The sequence below is a fragment of the Gopherus evgoodei genome, chromosome 23 (assembly GCF_007399415.2).
Source record: "Gopherus evgoodei ecotype Sinaloan lineage chromosome 23, rGopEvg1_v1.p, whole genome shotgun sequence".
In the NCBI taxonomy this organism is placed as follows: Eukaryota; Metazoa; Chordata; order Testudines; family Testudinidae; genus Gopherus; species Gopherus evgoodei.
Window position 1 is genome coordinate 1,166,198 of NC_044344.1, and position 10,802 is coordinate 1,176,999.

Here is a 10,802-nt window from a genome sequence, read left to right on the forward strand (position 1 = left end):
TACAGCAGAGTAACTAACCCATGGACCCCGCCCCAAAGGCGATTCTCTCTTTACATCAAGACTGCATGGTTTGGAAAGCTTGACTCTAGCAGGGGCAGGTCCCGAAAGGGGTCTGACCAGATGGTCACATTGGTTGCTTCTGGCAGCCCCAGGCCGCTGACAACAGCCTTGTGCGCTGCCTGCAGGGAGCCCCAGGCCTGCTCCCCTGGAGCTGCCACAGCCCACCCTCCCCCTACACAGCACAGCCAGCTCCTGCACCGCCCTTGGGCCTGGGTCATAGGCAGTGCTGGGCCCTGTTCACACTCCAGCTCAGTGAGCTCCCAGGAGCGAAGCAGGGCTGGAATCCCCACTCCCAGGGTGCTTTGGGGCCTCTGGTTGCTGCTGGAGGAAAAGCCCAGGGCTGGCCTCCCCTAGGCAGCTTGGGGGCAGCTGGCTCTGCAGGGCCCCCCTCTGACCTTTGCCCCAGCATTGCAGGCCTGGGCAGATCCGGCTGGGGGGATGGGGCTGTTGTCACCCGCTCCATGCCCTCGTTCCAAGCTCTGTCATGCCCCGGCAGCAACAGCCTTTATTGAAGCAAAATAAGCTACAAAAATAGATACAGCCCCTGGCAGCACCCGCTGCTCTCAGACCAGCTGCCCAGGCTAAGGACAGGGTAGCTGAGGGGCCCAGCTTAGCTCAGCCAGGTCCTACACGCTTCCTGCTTGGCTGAGGTCTTAGCCCTGGCCCATTCCAGGCTGGGGCCTGTGGCTTTCGCCCTCCCCGAGAAGGGGAGCACTTAGGGCAAGGATTCCTGCTCCCACACACCACCCCCATGGCCGGTGAGCCGCTGCCCCTGACCCCCGGCAGAGGAAAGGGCCCTGTACTACAGGAGCCACCAGCCCTGGGGCTGGGGTCCTGCTGGAAGGAGGGTCATATGGGCTCTGCCCTGCAATAGGGTGACTCCCAAGTGTGCAGTGCTGCTGTGCCAGGGAGCCCCACTGTCCCTCCTCATGGGGTGAGCAGAAGCCATGAGGACTAACATGTAGAGGGGTGGCTTGTGGCCCCTGAAGTTACATGGAAAGGGGCCGTGCTCTCTGTGTGCTCCCCGCAGAGCCTGTGGGCCCTCACTGCTCCTGCGTGCCCCAGGAGATGTAGTCGGGGCGTGTGGCCGCGTGGTACTCGTCAATAAGCTGCTGCACGATCTCCCGGGAGTTGTCCAGCTCGTCGAAGTTGTCCTTGAAGATATCCTCCTTGCGGAACTGCTCCAGGAAGGCCTCCCTCTTGCGCAGCTTGTCGTACTGCCGGCACGTCCGCTCGAACAGCTGTGCCGGCCCCAAGTCCCCGTGAATATGAGGGCACGGCCCGTCCCTCACCCCACATGCCAGGGGAAAGTGCTGGATGGGCGCTGGGGCATTTCCCTGGCCGTGGCTACCCGGGGGAGAAGGAGGGACATCCCCATGGCTACCCTGGGGAGATGGAATGTCCCTGTGGCCACCCTGGCTCACTCCCTGGAGGTGATGCAGAGCAAGCCCATGTGAAGGGCTCTCAGAAAACCTCTGCGTGTGGGGCTCCACCACAGCCAGGCTGTGATCTGGGGAACACCCTGCGCTCCCCAAGCTGCTTTCAGCAGAGGGCTTTCCAAGGAGCTAGGTGACTTTGCCAAGGTCCTGGAGGCAGTGGCAGAGGCAGGAAATAGAACCCTGGAGTCCTGCCTCCCGGCCCTGGGCTTTACTCTCCAATGGCAGCATAGCCCTGCAGGGCAGGACAAAGGGAACCCACTACTGGGTTAATGGACAAACCTAGCGGACAGCGTCTGTTCCTGCCAATGGATTCAGCAGGCCAAGTTTATGGGGTCAGAGGCTGGGGGAGGGGCTGGGAGCTGCGCCCAGAATGACTTTCTACTGAAGGAAATGCTGCAGGGTGACCAGCTGGCCCCATCCCCCAATTCCAGTCACTGCCTTCTCTAGCCTGGCTGGGCCTCCGCTGTCTGCAATGCCACCCGCTGCCTTCTCTGGCAGGGCTGGGGCGGGAGGCAGCCATCGCCTTCCGCTCTCCTGCAGATCCCCCGGCAGACGCGGCAACAGCCAAGTCAAAGGATACGTGAGAGCAACTGAAGGTGAACCCCCCTGCCTCCCTGCTAAGGGCACTCGGCAGCAGAGAGGGCAGGGCATGCCCCTGGGGCAGGTGGGTGGGGGAGCAAGGGGCGAGCCCATACTCACCGAGGAGATGTTGGTGTGGTTTGCCATCATCAGGCCGCTGACGCGGTGAGCAGATGGCAGGTACGGGGACTTCCTGGACAGCGCCACCTGGATGCTGGCAGGGCCCCAGGGGATGAAGTTGGCCAGTTTCCTCTCTCGGATCCTCTGCAGGCTCTTGTGAACCTAGGGAGACACGAGCAAGAGCTGGCAGTGGTGCTCCAGCCACCTGCCCTGGCGAGAGTCACAGCATCAGAGGGGCAGGGGGCTGGTCCCTCAGCTAACAACGTAAACCGGAACAGAGCAGCGTGAACTCCCCACTGCTGTCCCAGCTGCTCAGCCAGGCGCTCTGTGCAGCCCAACTGGCAGGACACTGCACGCCCAGGGGCTCAGGCCCAGGGTTGCTCGTGGGGCAGGCGGTTCCTCCGACTGGCAAACACCTGCTGGCAGAGGACGTGACGATGGGCAGCCTTTCCCAGGGCAGCATCCAAGCAGCTAGGCCCCTGCAATGTTAACCCTTTGGCTGGCTCTGCCAGCAGCTGTTTCCTGCATGGACCCTGCAAGCCTGGCTGAGGTGGGTGGGCATCCGAGCCCACTCCCCACTGCAATGCCTGGCCTGCTCCCACGCCCAGCCCTATCAGCATCTGCCTGCATGATGCCCAGGGCCACACGACTCAGCCAGCCCCGGCTTGGGGCAGGGTTGCAGTTTGCTCACCTGCGTCGGGTCCACCTCACCCTGGATGATGTTCAGGATGGCAATGTAGCAGTGGTTGGTTTGTCTGTCCCTCCCGGTGGAGACCATGACGTTCTTAGGCTGCAACAATCTTCTCATCACGTCCAGGACTGTGGTTTTCCGCACGCTGGCCACCTGCAAACGCCAGCACAGAGCACTCAGGGGGAGACCACCTCTGCGCCCTGTCCCCGGGGGGTGGCGGAGCCACACACACTGCACACGCATGGAGTAGAGGTTCTGCCACCCTTGGCTGAAGTTAGCAGAGGCAAATCCCTGGCCAGCCAGCGGAGAGAGAGACACACACACAAGCCCTGTGGAACAGGCCAGCCACATGCACAGGCACAGAGCTGCATGCAGGAGGTCACAGGACAGCGGTGGCCAAGCCTGAGGGCTTGTAGTGATGCCCTTTCCAGGGGGCACTAGGGAGCCAGCCTCGTCTCCCCTCCCCCTGCCCTGACACTGGAGGAGTTGAGTTAAGTGGAGCTCAGAGAGAGCCAGCAAAGGCCTGGGAAGCGGCTATTGGAGACTCAGTTGTGTCCCAGACAGCAGTGGCAGGCTCCTGTGCAGGGCCTGGGCTCACACTTCATGGGGGACTCGCTGGGAGCAGAGCAGCCAGGCTCTCCACAGAACCAAGGCCCCACTCAGCCGGTCCCCAGGACACATCACCCGGACCTGTGCTGCCTGCTGCCCCACTCAAACACAGAGGGATGGGACGGGGCGGGGAGGTCGTATGCTTGGAATGCGGCCAACAAACCCTCCCCTATCCCAGCCCTTCTCCAGAGAGTGCCCAATTAACCCCTGCGTGCAGCAGGCATGGCCGTAGCACTCCCTACCTTCCCATAATGCACCTAGTTTGGCTGCCGCTCTCTGCAGCTGGGAACATGCCCCAACAGGCAGCAACTGAAGGGTTAATGGTCATCTGCTCAGGGTGAGAGAGGAAGCTGCACGCCAGGCCCTAGGCTGGGAGAGCTGCAGGTGGCTGCTCTGGGTGACTGGCGAGCACCGGCTGGGCTGTTGTTAAATGCCAAAGCACCTGGGCACTAGGAAAGGCTGGCCCCAGTGGTGGCTGGCAGGGGGAGAACAACCAGCCCCACAGCTGCTGCAGCCGCTGAGCACTCTGGGAAGGCAAACCCCTTTCTCGCTCGCTTGGAGGCACGTGAAGGCCCATCCCCTCCCACCCCCGGCTGGACACGGCGTGCTCTGCTGGCCAGGCTTCCAGAGACTTGCAGAGAGGTGGCCCCAGGCTGGAAGTGGGGAGGTTAAGTCAGACACCTATTAACTACTGCAGAGTCCCTCCCAGCACAGGAGAGGTCAGAGCACACTGGGTACCCGTTTCAGAGCCAGCAGCCTTTCCGATTTGCTTCTCTGAGCAACATCCTGGGGAAATGCAGGTCGACAAGAGGAGAAAGGGCCCAGTTAGCTGAGCAGAACGGTGCCACAGAGCCAGCCCAGCAGCCTCTCCTGCAAACCCAGAACACTGGCCCAGCCGCCCTTCACTACAGCCCAATGGAGTCTTGGATCCGGCTGGGAACCGTGATCAGGGACAGCACAAGTGTCCTGCTCACCTAGCCCCAATGTAAAGCCCATGAACCCCTGCAGGAGGGGACTGGTGCCTGTGTTTGCCGGGGGGGAGGAGATCTCTGGGGCTGGTATCCAGTACTCCCACCTGGAGCAGTGCATGGCAAGGTACCACAGCGTCCTGCCCCAGCGGGCTGGATCTGAGCACCTGTTGCCTGGGAATAACCCCACTGCACTCCCTGGGATGGACAGGGCTGCCAGCAGAGAGTGAAGACAACTTGGAGCACCCAGCCTTACCATGCATGGGAGAGGGACATCCCCTCCCCGAGGCATTTACAGCAGCTGGGGGGGGGCAGGCAGGGGTCCGGCCATGCCCAGGGCGAAGTGAGGAGGGTGGGGGTGCATGGTAGTGCATGTGAGGGGAGAGGCAGAGAGTAGCTAAGCTGCAGGGAGCCTCAGGGCCACACCAGAGGAGCTTGGCTGGGGTGCAGGAGGCAGCCAGGAGCCAGCGTAGGGATGGTGCAGGGCTGCCCATGTGCCTGGAGAACTGCAGCACCTACCGACTGGTCTGTGGTGAGTGGCGTGTACCCTGTCATCAGGAAGTGGAGTCGGGGGGTGGGGATGAGCGAGGCGATCAGCCCAATCAGGTCATTGTTCATGTAGCCGGGATACCTGAGCGTGGTGGTGCTGGCAGACATGATGGTGGAGACCTGGTGCAGAGAAGGGAGAGAGAGTCAGGGTGCAGGCTCTGGAGGGATTCCCTGGAGCCACAGCTCAGCTGTGACTCTCCTTCACTAGGGAGCAGAAGCACAAGCAGGGGCGGCTCTAGTTTTGCCGCCCCAAGCATGGCAGGTAGGCTGCCTTCGGCGGCGCGCCTGCCGAAGGTCCGTTGGTCTCGCGGCTTTGGCGTACCTGCCGCCGAATTGCTGCCGAATCTGCGAGACTGGCGGACCTCCCGCAGGCAAGCTGCCGAAGGCAGCCTGACTGCTGCCCTCGCAGGGACTGGCAGGGCACCCCCTGCAGCTTGCTGCCTCAGGCACACGCTTGGAGCGCTGGCACCTGGAGCTGCCGCTGAGCACAAATGCAGCAAGGGAAACATCCCAGCTCCACACCCTAAGTCTCCCATCGGAGCTACTCATCAGCCAGCACTGACAGGAGCCCTGGCCCAGACATGTGACTAAGTCGCCAGAATGAGCGCTTCCCAGTGGGGCTTCTCACCAGCTGGTTGATCTGGGAGAAGGACGGGTTCTGGATGTGCAGCCGGTCTGTAGCGATCCGATTCAGGGCTGTGTTGTCCAGAACCACCTAAAAAAAAGAAAGTCGGCCCCATCAGAGCAACTCTGGGAGGCTGCAGAGAGGGCTCAGAGGAGGCCAAGCGACTGACTGCTGCCAGCTCCTTGGGTGAGAGCACCGATCCATACAGTCTCAGCTCAACAGGTCTGGATAACACAGCACAACGGGGCCAGCAGACACATGAAAGCATGAGCTGACTCATTCCTGGGGCCGGCTACCCCGGGGCGTAACAGACACTGTCAATAGAAAGCTCTTCTCCTCCCGGAGCCCTTCCAAGACAGCGCCGGCCCCCAGGCCACCACATCCATCCTCTAGGCCCAAGCAATCTTAAAGCAGTTTTAAAAAAGGAGGGTAGGGAGAGAAGGTGCCGTCCAACAGGGACTGCTCTGTCAATGCAGCTGTGCCTGTTCCTCCGAGTGCCAGAGACGAGGAACGCCCGAGAGCAGGCATCCTGGTTAGGATGTGCCCAAAGGCCCATGATGGTGCCTCCTGCTGGATCCTTGGCTTCAAACCCAGGGGCAGATTACAAATGAAGCTGCAGGAGCCCCATCCTCACCCATGTGTGTACACCAGAGTAGCAGGGAGAGCAGAGAAGGCAGCCGTGCCATGGAAATACAGAGGGTGATCTACTGACATGCTGGTCTGTGCAGGTTAGAGCCTCAAGGGCCCCCATACTGAGTGGTGGGCAGTTGGGGCTGGCTCCAGGGGTCCCGCTCCGGCTTGCAGCAGAACTCTTACCACACAGTCAGCGTTCTGAGTCAGCCTCTTGAGTGTCAGCAGGGAGTTGTATGGCTGGACCACCACATCGCTCATCTCATCCTGGTTGGGAAAGACGGAGTAGGTCTGCACCAGCTTCTTGGGATACCTGAGTGAAGAGAGCGCCCCGACACTGAACTGGTTAATGTCCCAGAGCCACCGCCTAAGCGCTCCCCTCCCACGAGCTCCCCGGCAGTCTCCAGCATGCCGGGCGGCAGTGAGTCACCGCACAGCATGCCAAAATCTGCTCCCAGGGAAGAGAGGAATTTGTCCCAGCACAGGAGGAAGCTGCCAGACAAAACCATGGGTGAGGCTGAGCCATCCACCGGCTGATTAAGCAGCTGCTCACCAGCCTCTTCTCGAGGCTGCATGCTGGGACAGGCAGGGCGGCTGCACAGGGACCTTGGCTGCAGCCTCTTGCCTTGCCTGGCGCGGGCAGAGCTTCAGAAGGCAGCCATCCGATCAGAGCGGCTTGACAGGCGACAGGGAGGCTGCAGAGCAGGGGTCCAATTGCAGAGCCTCCCTGGACACAGCAGGAGCCGGCCCATCCCCTGGGCAGCCTGCCAGGGATTGCACAAGACAGTGTTTGGGTGGGGGACGGGGGCCCTGGCTCTGAGTCAGCGCTCTCCAGCTTCATGCTCTGGCAGGACGCCCAGGCAGGGCCAGCCTCCCCCAGTGGGGGACTCACCTGTCATTCAGTCGCTCCAGCAGATAGGAGCCCAGCCCTGAGCCTGTTCCACCAGCAATGGAGTGGCACAGCACGAAGCCCTGGAACCAAAGGGAAGCCAGCTGAGGCGGGGGGCTTCCCCTCACAGACAGAACGGGGTGAGCCACGCCACCGGCTAATGCCAGAGCCTAGGCCAGGGCAGATGGTGGCTGCCTCCCTCTGGATCTGCGCCAAGAACCGCTGGTGCGAACAGGCAGTCACCAAACACCCCGAGCGTAGCCCCGTGGTCACGGAGAGCTGCAAGCCAATCGCAGCACTCTGGCTGGAACTGCAGGACCTCACTTCTCTGCAACCACTGAGAACAGCGCCAGAGCCAGAGCTTCCCAGGAGCCAGGCAGAGGCTGGAAGGGGTCCCCCCCACCCCCCCGCCTGTTCTGTTAAACAAAACGAGCTCAGCCCCTCCTCCCACCTGCTCCTTAGTACCCTGGCCCACTGTTATTTCCCAATCGCCTTTTCCCTTCCCCTATTGCGTGCAGCAGCCAGATGGAAACAGCACGGGGCTCTCTCTGTGGGGTAAAGGTGCAGCTGACGACAGCCCAGGTGGGATCCGACACCCAGAGTAACCCACTCAAATACTGAGATTCCCTCCTTCAAGTGTCACTGGGAGCAACAGAAAGTTCAAAGAGTTGGGCCTCCACCTCGTGTCTGACTTGCCGAGTCCCTTTGAAACCAGCTGCCACCGACTCTTCAGAGCCAATTCCAACGCAGGCAACAGCCTCCGCTGGCCCAAGCCCTCCTGAAAACAGCTGCATGCTGCCCCCCGGGGCACCAAACTGAACACCCGTCAGACTGCAAGGCCCAGACAGAGCAGGCAGATGGCCACTTCAGCAGAGCTTTTCCTAACTGAAGCAGGAGAGTCATTGGAGGCCAACCTGGAAAGACGGTTGCCAAGAGGAGCAGACAGCACAGGTACAGGGCTAGCATGTTCTCCTTTCGGAAGCAGAGAGAGGAACTATTCAGGCTGATACTAGGGGAGACAAGCAGGAGAGTGGGACGAAATGACGAAAAGGTAAATGGAGGCCAAATATCACAAATCCTTCCTGGAGCTGAGCTCAGGTAAGTGCTGACCATGTCCCCTGGGAAGAGTCCAACATTGGAATTCTTTTTAACTGGATTTGGAAAACGCACCGTAAGGGTGACTCCTGCTTGCCTCTGGAGGGCCTGGAGTCGAGGGGAAGGTCAAGAGGACATGGCAGAGATGGGAAAGGCCTCCTGTCTAGGATTAACCCTTTCCACGTGCCTGTTGCTTAGCACCCTGACCCCCAGAGGTCATCACAACTGCCAGGCTTCCCTAGAGACTTCAACTCCATGCAAACAACATGGCAGAAACCTTAGATTGGGCTCCTGCTCCGAAAAAAACAGTCTGGCTCAGAAAACAAACAAGCCAGGGAAGCCAATCTGAGGCCTCCTCATTTCTTTACCTCTAAGCTGTCGCTCCCATCAGCCTCTCTGTCTATGATGTCAAAGATATCTTCATGGATTTTTTCCCCCTGCAAGATAAAACCAAAGCAGGCTTCAGTCCATGTACTTTCCCCAGAAGGAGCCGCTTCCCAGGCATAATGCAAAGCCATGTCAGCTGGGAGACAAGGCTTCCAGCCATACCAGCAGATCCTGCTGGTGGTGAGCTGTCCCCAGTGCATCCCTGCCGAAAGGTACAGTGCTTGCTCCAGCAATCACACACCACCGCCTGCTGGGAGACGAGGCGTCCCTGATAAAATCTCAAGCCCAGGGATCTGAACTACGGTTGCACATGCCAACTCCAGCCCTGTTACCTGTGAGAAGCCGCTGGCCCAGTTGTTCCCAGCCCCGCCACCATGCTCGGACAGGTAGATGTTTTCGGGGTTGTACAGGTTGGCGTAGGGGGAGTTCAGAATGGAATGGATCACTCGAGGCTCGAGGTCCAGCAGCACAGCTCGGGGGATGTAATGTTCATCATCTGCCTGTAACAGGGAAGGACAAGAGAGCCTAGGACCATGCCAGGGCACGATTCCAGATTGCAAAAGAGAGAGCGTGACAGAGAGTGCCCCCCACTGGCCGGAGAGAGGTATAACACCTCTACTGGATCCTGCCACAAAGGACAAGATAAAGAAACTATTATGGACTGTCTGTATTATGGGAGCACCTGGCTTGCAGCACACTGGGGTCATACCTCACAGAACAAAGAGATGAGCCCTGACCCAAACAGCTCACAATCAGAGAAATTATGTAACAAATATGAACTGATTCTTGAGTCCCCAGCACTCTGCACCCACCACGGCACAGCAGGCTTCAGGCCATGACAACATGCTGTTAAGCAGTAGATCTCGGCAGAGATGCCAGTGAAGGAGATGAGCTGGGGCCAGCCCCTTTCACAAACTGAATGTGGGTTGCTGGCTAGACAGAGAGTGGGGGTTGCCAGAGCCTCCCCAGTGTGTCCTCAGCAAGAGGAGTAGCTACAGAAGGGGTTTGTTCGCAACAGAGGAGATAGGATCCATCAATAGAGAAGGATCCAGACTTAGGGATGGACTTTGTGAATTGAAATAACAACTGGGTCTTCCTACTGCTGACCCCAAGCGCCAGTCTGGGCTCCACCTGCAGAGAACAGAGAGGAAATGTGAACCAGAAACTCTTGACGAAGGTCCCACCTTGACTCTGGGAGGCTTTTGGAGATACCAGCATTATGTCAGCAAGGCGGCTGGCAGTGCCAGACCTCCAGGGCTTTGTCCCTCTGGAGGAGGGATGCCTTCGGTTTGTCCAAGGGAAACCCTAGGGAAAGGGCACCCGGCCCAGCCTGGGCTGGATCTAAGCGATGGGCTCCGGCTGTGGGAAGGTGCAGAGCTGGCGCCTGCTGTACCTGGTAGAAGAAAACGTCTTTGCGATCGGTGCCCTCGGTGGCAAACTCCTCGACGATGCCCTCGGGGCTGATGCCGTGCTCAGCACACAGCTGCTTCCAGAACTCGAACCCGACTGCAAGAGAGACCAGCTGGGGCTCAGGCGGGCTGAAGGAGGGGGGAGACCCGCCCCGCTACCCCCAGCGCCCCCCACCCCAGCCGGGGCTCAGGCGGGCTGAAGGAGGGGGGGGAGACCCACCCCACTGCCCCCAGCGCCCCCCACCCCAGCCGGGGCTCAGGGGCGCTGGAGGAGGGGGGAGACCTGCCCCGCTGCCCCCCACCCCAGCCGGGGCTCAGGCGGGCTGAAGGAGCGGGGGGGAGACCCGCCCCGCTACCCCCCCGGCCGGGGCTCAGGGGCGCTGGAGGAGGGGGGAGACCCGCCCCGCTGCCCCCGGCGCCCCCCTGCTGCCGGGCCAGGACGCCTGGGTTCTATAGCCGGCTCTGCCGCAGCCTGGCTGAGTGACAGGGGAGGGGGAGGGGCCCGCTCTGTGCCTCAGTTTCCCCGCTATACGCCCCGCCCCGGCCTCACTCTGGTTGCCGCACTGGCCCAGCTGCAGGGTGATGATCTCTCGCGGCATCTCGGCCGCCGCCGCCCGGCTCCTCGCTGCTCCCTTTGCCTCCTCCCGCCCGCGTCCAGCGGAACTGAGCATGCGCGAGCTGCGCGTCCCGGGAACCGCCGTTAACCCACCCCCGGGCTTCGTCCTGGCAACGCGCATGCGCAAAATAGAGCG

The 10,802-nt window shown here is 60.9% G+C and overlaps 1 protein-coding gene across 1 annotated transcript; it reads right to left on the bottom strand.

Moving 5' to 3' along the window:
- Positions 1–542: 542 nt before the first annotated feature.
- Positions 543–10,761, bottom strand: TUBG1 (tubulin gamma 1). Its single transcript, XM_030541107.1, has 11 exons — positions 10,601–10,761; positions 10,035–10,147; positions 8,974–9,141; positions 8,623–8,691; positions 7,163–7,242; positions 6,457–6,583; positions 5,644–5,730; positions 4,986–5,135; positions 2,890–3,042; positions 2,199–2,360; positions 543–1,301 (listed from the first exon to the last, which is right to left on the bottom strand). The coding sequence occupies exons 1-11, from the start codon at positions 10,719–10,721 to the stop codon at positions 1,104–1,106; spliced, it is 1,428 nt and encodes a 475-aa protein (XP_030396967.1). The 5' UTR covers positions 10,722–10,761; the 3' UTR covers positions 543–1,103.
- Between the last annotated feature and the right edge of the window lie 41 nt (positions 10,762–10,802).

What these genes read in the sequence shown, in the direction of transcription:
- TUBG1 (XM_030541107.1), bottom strand. Translation starts at nt 10,721, where the DNA reads ATGCTCAGTTCCGCTGGACGCGGGCGGGAGGAGGCAAAGGGAGCAGCG. An exon ending in CTGGAGCGACTGAATGACAG is followed by an intron (nt 6,584 to 7,162) that starts GTGAGTCCCCCA and finishes CTCTTCACTCAG; the next exon opens with GTATCCCAAGAAGCTGGTGC. An exon ending in CTCAGAACGCTGACTGTGTG is followed by an intron (nt 5,731 to 6,456) that starts GTAAGAGTTCTG and finishes TCTTTTTTTTAG; the next exon opens with GTGGTTCTGGACAACACAGC.